General features: G+C 36.5%; 1 protein-coding gene across 8 annotated transcripts in view; it reads right to left on the reverse strand.

The window, feature by feature from the left end:
- Window positions 1-21,625, reverse strand: part of Upf2 (UPF2 regulator of nonsense mediated mRNA decay) — a 109,958-nt gene that overhangs the window by 11,341 nt on the left and 76,992 nt on the right. For 6 of the 8 annotated variants that reach the window (XM_075970417.1, XM_075970420.1, XM_075970419.1 and 3 more), the window contains 5 exons: window positions 19,278-19,461; window positions 14,594-14,733; window positions 10,070-10,171; window positions 9,738-9,836; window positions 2,300-2,467 (listed from right to left, as the gene is read on the reverse strand). In XM_075970417.1, coding sequence (XP_075826532.1) covers window positions 2,300-2,467; window positions 9,738-9,836; window positions 10,070-10,171; window positions 14,594-14,733; window positions 19,278-19,461 — 693 coding nt within the window. The remainder of the gene's footprint in view (window positions 1-2,299; window positions 2,468-9,737; window positions 9,837-10,069; window positions 10,172-14,593; window positions 14,734-19,277; window positions 19,462-21,625) is intronic. The other 2 variants (XM_075970414.1, XM_075970416.1) reach the window with 1 other exon arrangement.

Genomic DNA, 21,625 nt, shown 5'->3' on the forward strand with positions numbered 1-21,625 from the left:
CATGGCTGCAAGGTTTTGCCTCTGTGCCCCTCTGCCTTGGGGCTAGGGTGCTCGTGATTGTCTTAATTTCTCTTTTTTTCTTACTAGAAAAGAAGGAAGGGTATCAGGTCTTAACTAAGTTAAGTGAAGATTCTTTTACAAGGGGCAAGCCCTCAGCCCTCACATCTGCTTAGCAGCTTGATAGTTAAGAATAGAGACTCCCCGATCTTACCTACTCCCAAGGTTTGAGTACTTGTACCCACTCTAGTTCCTTGGGAAGGTGCAGGGGATGAAGGATATTGCAATGTGGCAGTTTTTAGGTTCTGGAACAAGGGTGAGGGCATGTAAGTGGCAGCCCACTTTGAGCACCAGGTCCAAGAGGTGGCTGAGTTCCATGCTAAGGTCTAAGCAGGTGTGTGTAGGGAGTCAGTGTCTTTGCCTGGGCTGCCATCTGCTGGCACTGGTGAGTAAGCATGGTGCTGCAGAGCGTTTTTTGTCCCCAAGAAGCCAATTCAGGGCTGGAGTTAGGCTTGGAGGACCTAGGGAATTGTGGAAGGTGTTCCTCTGTTCTTGAAGTGACGGGACTGGGTCTCAGCTACTGGATCCAGAAGGAGCTAAGTTTGAAAGGATAGCAGGGAGGCAAGCTGGGCCCAGGACTGTAGAGGAGAAATGGACAGAGAAGCAGACATCCAAGACCAAATGGTGGCATTCACCATGCTAATCTTTCAGGGATTCCTGCTTACCATATCCTCTTCCTAGTTTCTTTAGCTTCCATCTCCAGAAAGACCTTATAGTTAGATTTAGTTTTTCAGTTTGTCTCTGTGTGTGAGATAGATAGATAGATAGATAGATAGATAGATAGATAGATAGATAGATAGATAGATAGATATACATACAGTGTGTATGTCAAAGGACAATTTCTGGGAGTCAGCTCTCTCTTCCCAGGTGGGTTCTGGGATTGAACTCAGCCTGTCACCTGCACCCACTGAACTATCTCACCGTGCTGGCATCATTACTTTAAATACAGACCCTTCTTTCCATCACAATCACTGAAAGTCTCCATGTCTCTAGCCTTGCCACTGTCTCTTTTCATCTTGCTTTATTTCCCTCACAATATCCCAAGCTGACAGTGACTTTCTTGACTTTATGGTTCCCTAAACCATAATGAAGCTCCAAGAAAGAATTTGCTTAACTTATGGTCGAAACAAAGGGCTTAGCATGAAACAAATATGCCAAATGGCTATGTGAATAACATGAAAACCAAGTATTACACTTATCTACCTGTGGCAGCTACCTTATTTCATAAAATCTAGTATTTAATTCTAATATATACCATTATTTTACTTTATATTAGAATGGAAAAATGTCAATTATTACATGAATTAATCAACTTTAGAAATGAACCTGATATCAGAAATAATAAAGCATACAAACAGAACCAATACATGTCCATCCAGGAGCTGTGTCTGAGTGCTGGCTTTTATCCTTGTATACCAGGTTTTATCATCTCAGTGAGACATAAGATCCATGAAGACAGGTATTTCATGGTGTGTGTCACTATAGTCCTAGGACCTAGACACATACACATGCTTAATGGAGCAGAACTGATGCTCAGTAAATATCTGCTAAATGGCTGGGCAGTGGTGGCACACACCTTTAATCCCAGTCCTCGGGAGATAGGCGGATCTCTGTGAGCTCGAGGCCAGCCTGGTCTACAGAGTGAGTTCCAGGACAAGTCCCAAAGCTACAGAAAACCTTGCCTTAAAAAACCAAAAAAAAAAAAAAAAAAAAAACCCTGCTAAATGAACACATGAATCCCCAAAGTAATGGCTTAGTAGTCAGGGAAATGATTTTGAGAGGCCATATGTAACATATAGCAAAGTAGGAGAGCATAGTAAGAAATAGTAAGAATATAAGAGAAGGCTTGGGGCCAGATAACAAATTTCAAGAAAACCTTTGGCAGTTCAACATTTTCTTGAGATGTTAGTCAATATCTTCTTCCTCCCTACCATGAACTTCCTCATACAGTTTACTATGTGAAGTCAAGGAATTTATAAATTCTTTTTTTATTTTGGAATTTATATATTCTTATGAATATATATGTACTTAGAATTTAAAAGTCCTTTCCATTGACACACATCTATTCTGTAAAAGTCAATCAATGCATCTTCCATACATATAATAGATAATATTTCTATCGTTGAATATTTAAAAAGTTCTCATCTCTTTTTGTAGGAAAAGGATAACTTAGAATTTATTAAACAAAGTTAATTCTCACACCTGATAACCACCAATTAACTACACAGTGGACATTTCTTACCTGCTGTTTATTGCCTTTTCTTGTTAACATGACAAATGGCATTGTGTCTGCAGATTCAGTCTCTCCTTCCCCACCACCAAGTGGGGGCCCTTTCCTCAGCTGGCTTTTGAGATGCAAAGGAATAGCAACATCAAGTTGGTGCACTTTAACAGATTCACCACTTCTCTGCTTCAAGACAGAAATTTAAAAAGTATGTAAGTATTCTGAAACACAGAGAAATATAAAGTGCAAATGATTCACTCAACATGGTATTTCTTTTCTTTCTTCTTTTTTTTGGTGGGGGGAGGAGGGGAGGCTTGAGTTTCTCTGTATAACAGTCCCGGCTGTCCTGGAACTCACTTTTGAAAACCAAGCAGGCCTCAAACTCACAGAAATCCACATACCTCTGCCTTCCAAGTGCTGTGATTAAAGCGTGTGCCGCCGCCACCGCCCAACAAATGTGATATTTCTTAAAACACAACCCTAAGATACAGAGACTATGAAACACAAGTGAAACCAAGAAATAGAAATATCACTACCTAAAAACCTTTTGTGTCTGACCTCCAAGGAACCATGGGATTTGGCTTCTGTTCAGTGCACCAGCCTCCTATAGGCACACAGCACTTGCAGGTCCCATAGACTGAGTTCTTCAAAAGCATTCTGTCCTTTCATTCTTAAAATCATTACAGATCATTACATTTGCTTTTGTAATGATCAGAAAATCTCAGTGTCTGAAGTTCGACTCTTCCACCAGACTGAGAGCTAATCACCCTCTCTCCAGCATTCGCAGGCAGTACCTTACATACAACAAACACCCAAGAACAAGTGAAATCTATAGCAATTGAAATCTATAGCAGTTCACATTAAAACTTGGTTTGTAGTACCAGTTGATTTTAGTATTTACAATAAATTTCCAAATGATTAATTACATGAACCTTCATTGATGCTTACTTAGTGTTAAGCCTGGAGGCAGTAAGAGCAAAAAGATTTAGTCTAGGGACTGAGGAGATGGCTTAGTAGGTAGAATGCATGATATGCACGCATGAAGACTTAAGTTTAGATCACTAGCACCCATATAAAAGGCTGGGCACAATTATATTTGCAGTCCCAGCAATGGTAGGCAGACATAGGAAGACACCAGGGGATCGCCGACCAGACAGACTAAGCCAATCACTAGGTTTAAAAAATAATGTGAAGAATGAGGGATGATGACAATGTCTATTTCAGTCTAACACACACACGCGTGCGCACACACACACACACACACTTGGCACAGGTGGAGGACTTATTTAGTGTACCTTCAGAAAGCTTGTAAACTTTCAAATGAGACTATATAAGCTAAAATATATTAGAGGTATGCCTAACCGGGACTAGGTAGGTACAGAAATTTCATGAAAGACTGAACTGAAATGAGACATTTGAGAATATTAATGCCTTAGTGCAACTTCTTCCAAAAAGATAAGAAAATAGCAATTTTGGAAATACAGAAAAAAATTGAAGCGGAAGAACAGGTGCAAAAGCAGGGACCTGAAATGATGTATTTAAGGAAGTGGAAATTCATGCTATATTCATGCTAACAATTCCTGTCTACATCCTGATGAATGGAACAGGCTGATTCCTTTCAAGGTCTCAAAATTGCTCTTCTAACATTTAAATCATCTTTTAATATGAGTTTCATATATTCAAGAGACTTTCCAATCAAGCAAAATGCCAGTTTTATTGGTTTTTGTTTTCTAAATTACAATTTATTAGAAATGGCCTGAAGCAGTCCCAGATCTATTAGATTTATAAACATCTTTTACTTAAAAATGAAAAATGTTGTTAGGCAAATCCTGACCTGTGTTCATAAATTATTAATGATTACAAAATTAACACATTCTCTTTGTAAGATATTTAAATACAAAAATGTCCTGAGTTCCATGCTCCTGCTCTCTCTCCTTCTGCTCCTGATTTGGACCTTGAGATTTCAGTCCTGTGCTCCAATTTGGGTCTCTGTCTCTGTCTCCTTTCATCGCTTGCTGAAGGTTAATATTCAGGAGGATGCCTATATGTTTTTCTTTGGGTTCTCCTTATTTAGCTTCTCTAGGATCACTAATTATAAGCTCAATGTCCTTGGTTTATGGCTAGAAACCAAATATGAGTGAGTACATCCCATGTTCCTCTTTTTGGGTCTGGCTTACCTCATTAGTATCTATACTAATTCCTTTATCTTACCTGTCTCTGCCTCAGTTGAAGATGCAACCACCATTATCAATAGGTTATGTTCCTCCATAGTTTCTCTTACATATGCTAACATACACATAGGGTCAAACAACCATTATCAAGCAAATTATCCTATATTAAACATATAATTAATTTGCAATGCCAGAGATTGAGTTCAGGGACTTGAACATGTCTAGGCACATCCTACCACTAAGCCATGTCCCCATCCTTTTATTATTTTTTTTATTTTTGGGACACGACTGAACTAATTAAGTTGCCCAGGATGGCCTTAAACTCATTCTGTAGTCCATACAGGTCTCAAGTTAGTGATCTACTGGCTTCAACTTTCTGAATAGTAGGGATCAAAGCTATTTTTCTAACACTATTCTTGGGCATTTTCCTATTTCAACATATATACAAAGGGCGGGCAGCAGATATAAATACATGCATATCTCCTTATTTGACTCTTCATTGACAGACAACACCATTGATAGACATTAAAGACTTATTTTTATGCTTATTTATTCACTTATTTTGCTGTTATTTTAGGGGGGTGGGGTTGCAGAACATGTGCTGATGTGAGATTTCCCTCTGTATGGTGTGAATACCATTGGTTAGTAAAGGAACTGCTTTGGGCCTATACCAGAACTACAGGGGAACAGAGTTAGGCAGGGAAAACTAAACTGAATGCTGGGGAAAAGAAGGGCGGAGTCAAGAGAGAAGCCATGGAACTGCCACGGGAGACAGATGTGCTGAAACTGTGCTGGTAGGTCAGAGCCTTGTGGTGATGCAGAGATTAATGGAGATGATTAAATAATATGTAAGAGTTAGCCAATAAGAAGCTAGAGCTAATGGGTCAAGCAGTGATTTAAATAATACAGTTTCTGTGTGATTATTTTGGGGCTAAGTGGCCGGGAACCAACAAGCGGCCTCCTTACTACAATGTGCCACAGTGTATGTATGGAGGTCAGATGACAATTTGGAATTGTTAGTTTACTCCTGCACCATGCAGGGCCTGGGCTCCACTCAGGTCATCAAGCTTGGTAGCAAATGTTTTTTCTGTTGAGCCATCTCACAGGCTCCAAGTAGTGTTCTTGAGAAGTTATGGATCATGAGTGTGTTAATCCACAAATAGCATTATTGCGAAGTAACAGAAACTTAGGAGGTGAAACATTGCTATGGATCCAGTATTGTTATGGATATTTGTACACTGTGTGAAGATGTATTGCTGTCATTGGTTTAAAAAAAGATGAATGGCCGATAGCTAGGCAGGAGAGATTAGGCGGAACTTCTGGGGAGAGAGAGAGGAACTAGAAGAATCTGAGGTACAGAAGAGATGCCAGCAAGACATAGAGGGAGTCAGACATATAGAATGGAGGAGAGGTAAAAAGCCATGTGGTAGAACGTAGTACTAGAAATAGGTTAATTTATATTACAAGAGCTAGTTAAGAACAAGCCTAAGATAAAGGTCAAGTTTTCATAATTAATAAAAGACTCTGTGTCATTATTTGGAGGCTGGTCCAAAATGACACCCCCCCCCCAAGAAAGTCTAATTATACAGTGTGAAATATCCTTATATGATTCACATTAAAAGTTTAGTGCTCAGGCTGGGTGTGGTGGTGCATGCCTTTAATCCCAATGCTAGGGAGGCAAAGACAGGTAGATCCCTGTGAATTAAGCTAGTCTGATCTATAAAGCAAGTTCCAGGCCCACTATGGTACAATAGTGAGACTTCTGTCTAAAACTTTAGTCCCAGCTAAGAGTGCTACTTTGAGAATATTAGAAATTTTAGGAGGTGGGAACTTGCTGGAGGAAATTCATTATGGAGAAAGTACCTCCGAAGAGTCTTACCTGGCCCCTGTCCTGCTGTCTCTGCTTTCCACCTTTATGAGGTAAATAGTCTTTATCATACACCCCCTACTACCATGCCTCAGGCATAAAGCAGAAAAGGACTGAAATGGGCACCAAAAGTAATCTTTCTTTCCTATTATAAGTTGTTCTCTCAAGTGTTTGTCACAGGGACAAAGGGTCTAACCAACACAAGCCTGTCTGCAGGAAGCAGGTTACTGGAGGTATGTTCTTAGAAGTGTACCTTGTCCCTGTCCCTTAATGTTTCCTTGGGATTATAGTTGCCTACATCATGCACTTCCTTAATGATGTTTCTGTAATGCTATAGGTCACTCTAAATGTGTTAAGAGTCAATCAAGGACTGAAACCAAGATCCAAACAAATTCTTCCATTAAACTACTTCTTTCAGGCATCTGTCATAGCTACAAAAGATCAAACCCATGCTCTGTATCTAGTGAAGAACCTAATAAATTCAGTTCATTCTACAAACTGAAAAGCTCTCAAACTGATGTTTTTGGTTCTTACTAAGGCACTAGACAGACCATCTGTTAAACCTGGTGATTATCAAAATAGCCTTCTATCCAGGTTTTCAGGTTTGCAGTCTCACCCCTATCAGTACGGCCTTCACATAGGACTTGTTCTTCCAAGGGTTCCCATTATAGTTCTCTGTTCTTGTCATCATTTTCCCATAGATTATGTCCACTGATACTAAGCTTCTATTTAATTTTCTAAGGCAAGATCTTTTCTGCCTCAAGACTTTGGTAATTTTCTCCACTTTCCCCTAACTAAAAAAATTATTTTAGGTGTGTGGATATTTTGCCTGCATTCATGTGACTCTGTACCATTTGTATGCCTGGCACCTGCAAAGGCATCAGATTTCCTAAAACTGGTGTACAGATGATTGTGACCACCATGTGGGTGTTTGGAATTGAACCTATGTCCTCTGGAAGAGCAGCCCAGTGCTCTTAACCAGCCATTTCATCTGCCCACCCTTAAACAGCTCCATCGTGATATTAGAAATGTCTTCTCCACCATCCCACTAAGGATCTTCCCTTTCTATAAATCAAAACATTCTATCCTTACCAAATTACCACAATTTAGGAGTAATGTTCTTGGCAGTTTTAAAATATCTATCTTGGGCAGCGTGGTGGTGGAGCACGCCTTTAATCCCAGCACTTGGGAGGCAGAGGCAGGCGGATCTCTGTGAGTTCGAGACCAGCCTGGTCTACAAGAGCTAGTTCCAGGACAGGCTCCAAAACCACAGGGAAACCCTGTCTCTAAAAAGAAAAAAATATATCTATCTTCTCTAAGAACAGGAAGAGCATCTGTCTTATATACTACTTATACTTCATCCATTGAACAATGATAGTCACATAGTAGTTGCATAATGTTTATTAAATGGTACTGACTCTATAAGCCTCTTTATGCAAACTATTTTTTCTTTCAGAAGATTAGAATAATTAACTATGCTTTATTTGACATACCTCCAAAATGACATGAAATTTACTTCATAAATTAAGGGCTCTTGGGTTAATTACGGTAACATGTGCATATAATTCAAGCAGTTGGGAGGCTGAGGCAGGAAGAGAGTAAATTTAAGGCCAGCCTGGGCTAATTATTAAGTCTAAGGCCAGCCTCAGTTACCTAATGGGACCTTGCCTCAACAAAACAAATAAAACAAACAAACAAACAAAAAACACAACAACAATATAAAAAAATAAAAAAATCCAGAGAGACATTGAAGCCTTCTATGACAATCTCCCCACCTCCAAAAAAATAAAAAAATAAAGGAACAGCCCAGACAGAAAGCTATTGAAGAGAGCCCTCACAAACTGTGATAAAGATGCTGCTGTGTAGCTCTTCACACATGATGGCCACTAGGAGTTTGACAATTTGCCAATGAGTATATAGGTAATACAAATTTGACTTGGTGTTTTATTTGTTTGTTTTTTTGGGTTTTTCCCCTCAGTTTTTTTGGAGGAGGGAACACAGAGGTAGGAGGGTAGACCTGGGAGGAATGGGAAGCAAGTTTCCAGGGCAAACTGTATGAAATTCCCAAATAAAATAGATAAAAATATTATATTGAGAACAACAACAAAAAAAAAAAAACCCAAAAAAACTAACCAATCAAACAACGCCCCCAAATACATATACCAAAGCATCTGGAGATACAAAGAAATACCTAATATCTGCAGGAAGAAGCAAATTGGCCTAATAACCTAATATATGTAAAATGATACCCTAAACTTAATAATAACTTACAGGAAGAATAATAAATACTTTGGGGAGGGGGGAAGAAGAAATGTTGAACCCTTCAATAACTATGCCATTAGTAAAAGACAGTATGTCTTCCCTAAAGAACCAGTTCACAGCAGATAATGAGTTAATCCTAAACAAAAACAAGATAAGAAACCACCTTGCTCTATGCCCTACCCTAGCCACTCCCTATTTCTCTTCTCTTTCTAATACAAACTGATCAACAATTATCTGTATTGAACATTTTTCTTTCCCTTCAATAGAACCTACCCCCCAGTGCTTACTCCTTGCCAATTCTATGTTCTAATAAAAGCACTGCAATGTCACCAAAGAGCGATAGGAATTTAATAGGCAGATGCATACAACCCAAAGGATTTTCTCTACAATTACAGGAAAATGTAATTATTCCAAATTACTGTGATATTTTAAAAACTGTTATATTGAGGGTTAAGGCTACAGTTCAGTGCACAAGGTCTTGGGTTTGATCTCCAGCACTACATATCAAAACAAAAATGAACAGCCTTGTGAGTTTTGATAAAATCTACTTCATTAGCTGGGCGTGGTGGTACACACCTTTAAACCCAGCTTTCGGGAAGCAGAGGCAGGTGGGTCTCAGAGTTCAAGGTCAGCCTGGTCAACAGAGTAAGTTCCAGGACAGCTAGGGCCACTTGGAGAAACCATGTCTCATCCTCCCAAACCAAATCTAGTTTATTAATGCTGGAGACATAAAGATTTATTCATCTCCAGGCGTTGAAATCATAGGTACCTGTTAGGTGTCCAATACTATGTTGGGAACCAAGCTCAGTAAAGGTACTACATGCTCTTAAAAATGACTCTGTTCCCAGTCTTAAATTAACTACATTTATCTCCCTTCCCCCCCTCCCCACCTCCAAATTGCAAATCAGGGACCCAGGATGGCAGTCGCAACCTACGAACATGAGAGAGATATGCTACAGAGGAGGCTGCTTACAAAGACTTTCACATTAATCAGAATTTTATGTGCTACAGTGTTTTGTGTTCAAAAGAGTCTTTAAATAGAGAATATTTCAGCTGGGTGGTGGTGACATATGCCTTTAATCCCAGCACTTGGGAGGCAGAGAAAGGCGGATCTCTGTGGGTTCGAGGCTAACCAAAAAGAGAGAGTATTTCATACCTGAAGGTTTTCTAACATCATTTTGTCCAGAGCCTGAATGAAGTCCTCATCTTCTACACAAGGCACATGTTTCAGTCCACCTCCTTTAATCATCACCTCCTTGTCAAAACAAAGAAAATACCACAACAAACGTTCACTGTGATGTTTCATAAGTCAGAGCCTTTCTATACAGATGTAGTTAATATAACCAAAGAATGAAAGTTAAAAGAACATGTTACCCAAGGGAAAATTGAGCGCAAGTAAATTTTCAAGAAAGCTAATTTCTTTTTCATAATCACAGGCTCAAATATTCAAAATCACTACACAATAATAAAAAAAACGGCCATACATACAGCATTCTCTTCATCAGTTTCATTCTCCTTGTTGGAATCTGTGAGGTAATCTGTATTTTCCTCTTCCTCCTCTTCTCCCTCCTCTTCCTCATCAGAACCCTCCTGAAATTAACATCAATAGATAATTAAGCCCTCTGAAAGGGGACTTGACATATATTAAGAAGCTTCCTTTTATGGAGTCTGTTCAAAATGAATGACAGAAGTCAGAAGACAACATTCCAACATGCCAGAAACTTAAAAGCTAGTCACCGGGTAGGTCAGACAGCACACAAAGCTGTTGCATAAACTTGAATTACACAAGAAGAATTTACTGAACCTTCTCGCCTCTAAGGAAATTTCTCACTGTAGTTTTTAAAATATTCATCTAATTATACAAAGTTCAAATTTAATACCACTAGATAAAGGCAATGATACAACACTAAGTTTTACAAGGTTCTTTAGTTTAAAAATTATCTTGTACTTTATTGCTCTCATTTTTTACAGTAAAAACACAAAAACTCAATCTGCAGCTCAGAAAAGTAACGTGTCCAAGGACTCACTGCTACTCAACAAACACATTACTTCATTCTTAAACATGAGATTCTTTTTTTTTCTTTAGTGCTTCCCTGAGTGAGTGAAAACATATGCTATTCTTTCTGTGCTAGGCTCATGTCACTTAACACAATACCTTTCAGGTCCATTCACAATGACACAAGTTAACAGAATAGCATTTTTTATATAAGGGAATTAACATTTCACAATGAAGACATACCATATTTTCTTCTAAACCACAGAAACCATCAATGATTGATACAGAATTGACAGTTACCAATCTGATTATTTCAGTGTATTTAGGTATCACAAACATACACTCAATAACTAGGTCAAATAGGCGTCAATAAGTTTTAAATCCACTATGCTAAACTCGGCTGCTTCTCAACGTGCCAAGTGAGAAATACTCCCTAAAATAAATGACATTAATTTGTACTACTGTTAGTTGTTATATGTAAAAAATAATTCCAAAGTCCCAAAAGTACACTGTTACTACAAACATTTGTTAAGTTTTTAAGAATTCTACATGGAAAGATTTCATAAAGAATACAATGGCCAGTAAAGAGTGTTTTCCACCAAGCCTGATGACCTGGACTTGATCCCTGGAATACACATACTAGAATGAAAGAACTGACTCCCAAACAGCTCTCTTATGACCTTCAAAGCAGTGCTGTGGTACACTTGTGCACCCATACCCACCTCCAATAAATAATAAAAGTTAAAATTTAAAGCATAAGCTTTATTTTCTAAGGTAGTTCTGTAATTTAAAATTAAATTCACAAATGTTCTTAGTTAAGCATGGTGTATATGCTTATAATAAATCCAGTAGCTAAGAAAGGAAGGTTCAAGGTTATACTGCTGAGCCAAGCTAGAGTCACCTGAGAAGGAGGAACCTCAATTGAGTAACTGCCTCCAGACTGATCTGTGGGTATGTGTGGGGCATTATCTTAATTAATAATTGATGTGGGATGGCCAGGCCTCTCGGGGCAGATGGCTCAGTGGTTAAGAGCACTGGCTGCTCTTCCAGAGATACTGAGTTCAATTTCCAGCACCCACATGACAGCTCACAATTGTCTTTAACTCCAGTTCCAGGGTATCTGACACCCTCACACAAACATACATGTAGGCAAAACAACAGTGCACGTAAAAACAAGAAACAAAAAAACCTGGGCAAGCTAGGTGGAGTCTCTGCTTTACTTTCTCCATCCAACCCCTGTTGTGGCTTTCCTCAACGAAGGACTGCAACCTCTAACATGATCTACACCATCCTCTTTCCCAAGTTGCTTTTGATTATGGTGTTTATCACAACAACAAAAACCCAAGTAGGACAAAGATCATCTTCAGGTACACAGTAAGATATTGGAGACCCTGTCTCAAAAGCAAACAAACAAGCAAACAACTAATCAAAAGCACACAAAACAAAAAACTAGTCTTAAATCTGCCCTTGAAGAAAATGAAAATGAATTAGTGTGTGTGTGTGTGTGTGTGTGTGTGTGTGTGTACATATATTTCAGGGGACAGGGTCTCTCAATAAATCTAGAGCTCACTGATTCAGTTAAACTGGGTAGCCAGTGATCCTCCAAGATTATTCAGCTAAATGGGAAGTGCAGGTTTCTATGTGGGTGTTAGTGTTCAAATTTGGCAAGGCAAGCAATTTACGAAATAAGCCATCTTCCCGGCCCCTCCCATAAATAAATTAATTATAAAAGATGCCTCATATTAAAAAACTAGGTTAAACTAAGCTGAATGAATTAACACCCCTCCCGTTATTTTTCAGTCAATAAAACTGCTTCTCAGGATTGGTTCAAGGACTCCCATGAAGCACAATTATCGCTAGATAACTTATAATATCTAATATGTTTAAGTGCTATACAGCATTGTTTAGGGTATGACTAAATAAGTTTGCATATGCCTAGAACAAATATATTACTCTCAAATATTTTTTTTTATGTGAATAGTAGAATGCATAGAGGAAAGGCCAACTGGATAAATATATTCATTTTGAAGAACAAGAATACATCTGTCCTGATTTCCCTAAATGCTACCATAATAGGTAGAATTATAAAGTGATCATTAATACACCACAAAGCCTGAGCTAGCTGGTCAGGTAAGCAGGAGAGACAATGTAACAAAAAACAAAGTGCCCATGATATATACTGGCTCTGGTACTACTCTTGAGATTGTGGGCAAATTACTTACCCTATTTGTACCTTAGTTTCTCACTAATATCAACCATGTTAATAAGAAACAATCATATTTACGATAGGGAACAGTATAGCAAAACTCCAGTAAATATTATTGTTATTTTAACAATAAACCTTATCACTTTTTATTAATTATATAAATGTTGCAGAAAATGATGTTTTAGTAGATCATCTACTTAATCTTCAACAATTATTTGTGTTTTTAGCTGATATTTAAGAGAAAATTTTTGGTTTGGGAGGTGCTAAGACATAAAAAAAGTAAAGATGGGGCTGGAGAGATGGCCTAATGGTTAGGAGGACTTGCTGTTCTTGCAGAGGATCCTGGTCCGGTTCCTCAAACCCACATGGCAGCTCACAATGATCTGTAGCTCTAGCTGTAAAGGCTCCAGTACATGCTAGACACACACACACACACACACACACACACACACACACACACACACACACAAGGATTTAGCTCAGTGGTGTGTGTGTGTATATATATATGTGTGTGTGTATGTATTATACATATTATCATTATATTATACACTTAACGTTTTATATATATATATCATTATATGGCTGTATTTTATTTTTTTTCTTTTCTTCTTCTTTTTTTTTTTTTTTTTTTTTGTTGTTTTTTGAGATAGGGTTTCTCTGTAGTTTTGAAACCTTTCCTGAAACTCACTCTGTAGACCAGGCTGGTCTCAAACTCACAGAGATCCACTTGTCTCTGCCTCTTGGGTGCTGGGATTAAAGGTGTGCAGCACCACCTGGCTCCTACTGTTTCTAATAAGTTGAAGTCTTGCCTTTTCTTTCTCCACCGGAGTAAACAGTCATAGAATTCCCCTCCCCATGTTTATTACTCCACAACACATCTTTCTTCTTTAATAATTTCTCTGCTTGTATTTGAAGGATAGCTATGAGGAACAGAGGAACCTTGAAGGGTGAAGAGAAGCATTCCAATCTCATTTTTCTCAGTCAACCCACCTTTTTAGACAGCCATATAACTCCTCCAATTAAACATTTGTTTGCATTTCTCCCTACCACAGATATAGCATGTGTAATTTTACCTTCTTTGATTTGAAATACAAGTAATTTAAAGTGATAAACCCTTCCAAAACACAAAGTTCAATACTGAAACCAAAGAAATGAGGGCTGGAGAGATGGCTCAGCAGTTAAGTGCACTGGTTGTTCTAAAGGATTTGTGTTCAATTTCCAGCATCCACATGGCAGTTCACAACTGTCTGTAACTCCAGTTCCAGGGAGTTTGTTTCAGAACTACTCAAGTTGGTAAAAATAAAGCAACGTATATGAATATTTAGTCAATAAAATAGTTTTCAGATTGTAAAGCCCACAGATTGTTCATATTCAACAATAAGATTAAGACACATAGGAGATTAAAACAATGTTTTTCTCGAACTGCTAATTAAATAAAAATGCTATGATCATCCTAGTTTTGGTGTCTATAAAAACCCTTCATCAAGGGATGTTATAATAGAATTATATTAGTTACATTTTCAGTAATAAAACAAAGGAGAGATGTCTATTAACTAAAAATCTTTACTCAGGCTGGAGATGGCTCACATGGAAAAGCACTTACTGCCAAGCCTAATGGTTTGAGTACAACCCCTAAAACCCAAAGAGAAAACTAACTCCTACAAACTGATCCCTGAGCTCCAATTGTGTGCTATGGTACAGACAGGGCCATGTGTGTGTATGTAATAAAAAGCTTTTAAACTATTTACTCGATCAAATATTCTTCTGCACATATAGCCACAAATTTATCTGTAGATATAAAAGAAATTACTTCTTCTTCTGGCTCATTCACTTCACTTTCATTTCCAGACTGTTCTTCAGTTTCAGCTCCTCCTTCTTCTTCTTCATCATCCTCTTCAAGATTTTCCCCTTCTGTCATAGAATCTTTGGACTCCTTGTCATTTACTAGGCCTTGAAAACAGGACAAAAGTAGGAAAATACATTTAGAAAGATAAACACTATAATATTTTTTAAACCAACACTTTACTTAAAAATTATGAATTAAATAATCAAAAGCCATTTTCTCAGAATAAATGATCAGAATTGAAAATAATTGTGAGAAACACTGTAAAAAAAACTATACATTTGCCTCTAGACTAGAAAAATAATAAGTAAGTATGTATATACCTCTTTTCCCTTTTCTTAAAGCTTCAAATACTTAAAAGAGTATCCTATCCCGTCTAAACTCTCTCAGACATATATAAAAAAGACCCATGGCCACAGTCTACAAATAATAGTTCAGCAAGCTCCAAAACTACAAAAATAAAATAAAAATCAAGTCACTTTAATGGAGAAATTACATTTGGCTATCAATTTCAATGCACTTTAAAAAGGAAAGAATTACTAATAATGTGTATTAGTCTTTGCATTTTATGAGTATCAAATGTCAGAGTTTGAATTACTAGACAAATCAGTAACAACAAAAATATACTCTAGTGCTCTAAGCCCAAGCAACTGGTAAAATTATTTAAGCACAGAGCAATTAATGTACCTATTTTCAGTCTAGAGGGAAAAAGAGAATAGATGAATAAAGTTCAGAAGTACCTAATTTTAAAGCAAAATTCATACTGAAGACCAATAGATAGTGTCTCAGGTTGCGTTTCCATTAATGGAAGTATTTACTTATTGCTTACTAGCTTTCATACATAAAAGTAGTAGATTTTACGTGTGTATGTGTATGTATATGTATGTTGTGTGTATATCAGGTCATGGCATAAGTGTTGAGGTCAGAGGACAACCTACAGAAGTCAGTTCTCTCCTACCATGTAAGTTCCAGGAACCAAAGTCAAGGTCAGGTTTGGTGGCAAGCATCCTTACCTGTTGAGCCATCTTGCAAATCCCTAACTAGATTTTAAAAACAAAACATTTGGGGGCTGGAGAAATGGCTCAACGGTTAAGAGCACTGACTGTTCTAGAGGACCCGGGTTCAGTACCCCAAACCCACATGACACTTTGCACCTGTCTGCAACTCCAGGACCCAACACCTATACATAGTAAAATACCAATGCACATAAATAATAATAAAAACATTTTAAAAACCAAAATATGACTGATAATTATCAAAGGCAAAGTCAGTTTATAATCTAAATGTTACCAGTAAACATATCAACACAGAGATAACTTCTGTGATATGAAACATTTACATCATTGTCCTCCCTTCTTTAAATATGCATCACTGAGAAAACAATATGTAAGGAACCATTTTGATAGTAATGCTTCCAAAATATCAGGAAAAATATTATTTCTAACATTTTCATTTGTACTGCAACAAAGCTTCAAAACCAATTTTTAAGTACTGCTTTTTGCATTTGCTCAACTATATAATAACTAAACTATGAATTCCTAGGAAACTGTCAATGTAAACAATGTATATAAACCATGCAAAATACAGACAAAATTTAGAATATTAAAATGTTAGACGTATACTTGGGGAACAAAATAAAATGCATTTATCTTTCAACTTGAATTGCTTCGTGATTCAGTTTTTCTGCTTATCACAGGAGTGGTAACAGCTGCAAAGCCTCTGTTTAGGTGGTTTAACATGTATTTCTCTGCTTAGTTGAACTTATCCTCCATATATTTGGAAGTCACAAGAGCATGTGTTTTTTATCCTGTCTTATACCTTAGCTGGTGCTTTAATTTGAGCTTTGTTTGTCACACATAAGTAATACCTCCATCATTCTGGCAAACAAACCATATTCATTAGAACAAACTTTCTTGGTTTACATATATCATGTTCATTTACCTATCCTTACAGATGCTAGCCTATCAATTTGCTTGTGCACTTCATATAAAAGTGATAATAACTTGGCATGGAAACAATTTTCCTCTTAATTTCAAACTGTATAAAATGTGTGCATTTTGTTGAGTTTTGTTTATTTTGTGGATTTGTTATCTTGTTTTTCTGGGACAGAGTCTCCCTTAATATTCATACTGGCCTTTGACTCTTTGCCTCTGCCTTCCAAGTGCTGAGATTACAGGTGTATGCCACTGAACCACATATACAGAAAATTTCAAACAACCAAATTTGTTATTTTTGGGTGCATTCTTCTACAATTTAAAATTGGGAAACACTGGTACTAAATCATTTTTAAGCCTTTAGAAAATAAATATTCAACACATTTGGTTCACTGGTTTTCTTTATTCTATTTTTAAAAATCCTTATTCATCATATGCTAAATTGCCTTACTTATTATTAATTAGAACTAGTTTTGGACCTTTAATAGCTTTTGGCTTTGTTTACAATTTAAGAAACATATTCTTTTGCTCTAAAACATATTTATTTATATATCTTATTTTCTTTCATTTTTGTATTTTTAAGTTTTTATTTTTCCAGACAGGGTTTCTCTGTGTATCCCTGGCTGTCTTTGAACTTACTCTGTAGATTAGGCTGGCTTCCAACTCACAGAGATCCGCCTGCCTCTGCCTCCTGCGTGCCAGGATTAAAGGCCTGTGTCACCACCACCTGGCTTGAATATTATTGTCACTTCTCTCTCATCTGTTCTTTGCAGTACTAGTTGGAACTCCCAAAATAAAATTAAATAATATCACTTTGGCTTTATTTGTAATTAAAAAAAGTCTTAGCCCCCTTTTCGTTCTAGTCTATCTACCTAAACAAATGAAAGTCACTTTAAAAAATAACAGTGATATAAAATGGGAAAAACCTTAGAGTCAAACAATAGAATTAAGTAACTAAGGCAAATTCAAACAAAGGAATATAATCTATTTAAAAAAAAAACAAAACAAAGATTTAAAAAAGTCCAGTTATAAAACTGCAAAAACCATGAAAAATAAAAAAAGAATACAAAGTATATCAACACATCATTCTTTCTGAATGCAATAAGTGATTTTCTTTGAATTATTCAGAATAACTGCCATAAACATTATCTGTGATAATACTATAAATGGTTTAAGACATTAAAAAATAATTTTAGTATTTCCCACTAGCTTTACTCTTTGCACTGGATGCTATAAAACTAAAATGAGGCGTTTCCAGGTGCATAAAGACAAACAATGAAAGGCAAAAATATTGCACAATGCTATAGTCTATTAACAGAAAGCTTACTTAAAATATATCCTCTGCATATAAACTCTTCCTTTTATCTAACCTCTAAAATCAGGAGGAAAACAGAGACAACTTGGCACAGACCCATTTTAAGTGCCACCATATTTAGAGTTTCAAACCATATATGGTAATTCATTTTTTGCTTTTTGGGCCCCCCAAAAGAAATTCAGTCTTTTAACTCTTTAATTTACAAAAAAATAATCTTTTCTCTATCCTTACATGCAGTTGAACCATTTATGAAAATTTCTGGGCTCTAGGCTACACTTTAACAATTTAAAAACATATAAAGAATATGAATACTTAAAATGATAAATATAAGATGATAAGCTTTGCTGAAGTGTTTGTGTAATTGGAAATCTGAAAAGAAAAAGAAATTGGGTAACTTGGGTCAAGGTTGAAAAGCCAAGATTCACCCTAGGTCTTTGTGAGGTGAGCAACAGGAAAGTACTTGCACAGTCAGTGGCAGGAATTTGAAAAAATCAGGCAAGCACAAGCATGTTCTCCAAATGAGGAATTACCTTGGAGATAGCAAGTTACCAATATTCTGGATGCCTGGGGTAGGGAGGGGACTATTATTTATGCCCCCTTTACTTTAAACTTATTCTTGAGACATATAACCTAATAAAGTAATAGCATAAGTGTAACAAACTAAAGATGTGCATGAACATTCTACATGCTAATGAGAAATAAAATAATAGTTTTACCAATCCTGAAAACATAACTTTGAAAATATTACAATAAAACAGATGAGACAGAAGAGCTGTTAGCATACAAACTAGGTTGGCATGACTAGACCTTGTACTTGTTACCTGGTGACAGAGCTAGTATACTGCTGTATTCCACAGGGGGTGACACACAAATGAGGTTAAGTCTTCTACAACTACCTCAGAAGGATGAAGAGAATTGTAAAGATAATCTTCTAGCAGCGCATTTTCTCTAGACTCTGAAGGACAGCCAACTCTACTAACGAATAAGATCGGAAATTTTGTAGAGTTACTCCAAACTTTAAAGTGGTACTCCCTTCCACACTCCAAAGCCCGTGTGTTCTCAGGAATAATAGCAGTTGAAAATATGCTAAACATATGAGACCTTTTATCCAAAGGCTTGATCAGAAACCCGAGTCTAAAATTAAGAGCAGTTCACAAGATTGTATTTTTCCTTCACTATCACTTGCTTTAAGTCCTGCTTGACTGTTTTTTTTTTTCAATCTGAGATCTCTTAGTAAAACCAAATAGGTCACAAAGGTCTCACCTAACCCTATTATGTAATACTCAACATCAAAGATACAAAGTATGCAAATACAAAACTCAGACTGGAAACATTACAAAACAGATTCTAGAGACAATCTGACCAAATCCCCTTCATTTTCTCTCTGTAATGAATTGCTTACCTAGTTTTATTAAGAATTCTCGTTCCAAGTCTTGTACCTGCCTGATGGATTCTTCCAGAGAATTACAGAGTTTGATCTTTGGTCTTAGAAGTTCTAGTGTATCACTGATCATGTAATCTATATCAATAGGAAATGGATGGTCTTTTGTCCAAACCTCCAAACTTTTCTTCCACCAAACATAACGCTGATAACAAATGAAAAATAAATTTAGCTATAAGAAATTAATAACAAAAATTTAAAATAGTAAGTTGTATTGTGATGTTACCTAGTTAAAATAACTAAGTTAAAAGATTGAACAAGAAACCTATACTTTTTATTAAAGGTCAACAGCAATGATCCTAATCCCAACCATTTCCTCCTATCTATGTAATTTTTGTGCCAGTTGTTGACTTTAGTCAAACATTTTTATTCTGGCTGCCATAGGTTAAAAAAGAAAGAAAGAAACAGACATGGATAAAGTATAAACGAAATGCCAAATACTCTTTCAGGTACTCTGAAACAAAAGTAGAAAACCCATTTCCATGCCCCATAGTTGACACATTTAACTTTATAGAAGCAGATTCGATGCCACAGTTTTGATAAATTGTCATTATTTTTTCTATGCTATTTGCTTCGATATTTTTTTTTAAAAAAGGTCATTAAAGTATTTGAGGATTGAACTTTTTGAAAAATATAAGTAAATTATGAACATTTACTAAACAGCTACCATGTACATGCTACTATGTAGATATTTCTCCTCTATACTAGTGTGTTCCATCATTTTACCTGCTCATGTTCTATTCCTAATATATATTAACAAGTAGCTCAACTTAAACATATATATTATAAAAAATGCTTTTTTATAAAAAATATATTTTTGCTAGCACAAACGTGTTCTTCTTCCTCTTCACCTTGTGGCCTAGGCTCTTGTTATTCAAAGTGTGGGTCTCACCAGGAAGCTTATTAAAATGAAATGTAGATTAAGTTCCAATCATTTTAGCAATGTCCCAGATAATACACATGCACTTGGAGTTCAGCATTTTTTTAACCTGCCTTCTAGAACCTTCTAAAACATAACCTATACCTATTCTAGTGAGATAGAACAACCTCACCGCAGAGAGCTGACATTTTCATATTCTAGGCAGAATAAAAATCTCATCTCTGAAGCCTAACTCTTATTTTTCTATCAAACTAACTTGGAAAACATCTTTGTTGATTTTCAGTCCTGGGTATTTCTGTGTGGCTCTTGTATCTGAGGCTCAAATAGCAGACATCAAAAAAGGATTCTCTTCTCAAAGAGATTCTACTTTGGATATTAATACTTACAGCCATCTCTTTCAAGCATAACTCAAGTATTTAATATAGACATCTCCAGTTTAAGACAGTCCTTACATAAAACAGACTTTTGACTCCCAAACCTGCAAACTTCTTCCCTCTTTTCTTGCTCATAAATTCATAAAATAAGGCAGTAGATACAGGAGTAGGATTAAGTTAAAAATGAAATTCCCCAACATTATTTACTCCCAGATCAATCCTGGCTACTATGTGGATGCATTTCCAATGCCTGGAGTTATAATACTTCTTCTCAAGAGGTAAATTGCTAACAACTGTGGTTGTGTATGAGGGAATACTATTGATATTTACTCAGCAACAACTTAAGCATTTGATGACGAGCTGTCCTTTCTAATTAATATTTATTATATTGTATTTTACAGGGAATGATGACTGAGGTATGTGCAACCAACCTAGAAGCTACCGTGTGTGATACAAACTTTACAGAAGTTGTACAATTACACCTATATTTGTACTGAATTTAATTTATGCCATACTTAATCTAAATCGAATTATGGAATAAATAAAATACAAAAAGCACAGCCCAAGAGTTTACTAATAAAGGCATTTGGTTTCTGAACTATAAATGTTTACATGATCTGCTATTTCTCTAAATAGGTTAGTAAGTAAACAATTAAGCAGATTAAATTGGATCTTTTAGAAACAAGCATTTTGGATATAAACTAAAACATGCATGAGAGAAGAATGTTATCAAGTTGCAAGTAGCTGGTTGTGGCAATGCATATCTATGATCCTAGCACTTGGGAAGCTGGGGCAGGAGGGTCATGAATTCAAGGCCAGCCTGGGCTGTGGTGACACACTTGCTCAAAAAACAAACAGCCAAAACCTTCAGGTACTTTAAGAATTACTGTATCAAATACCATAATCTATACACTGTGCCAAATTCACAATCTATATAATTCTCAAAATTAGCAACCAATCATTATTGATAATAAATGCTGCAAAAAATTAGAGTGTGTTTGTGTATGAATCCATCACACAATTAATTTAAGGTCTCTACAATAAGTACAACCTAA

This window comes from Microtus pennsylvanicus, chromosome 4 (genome assembly GCF_037038515.1).
Source record: "Microtus pennsylvanicus isolate mMicPen1 chromosome 4, mMicPen1.hap1, whole genome shotgun sequence".
Taxonomy (NCBI): Eukaryota; Metazoa; Chordata; class Mammalia; order Rodentia; family Cricetidae; genus Microtus; species Microtus pennsylvanicus.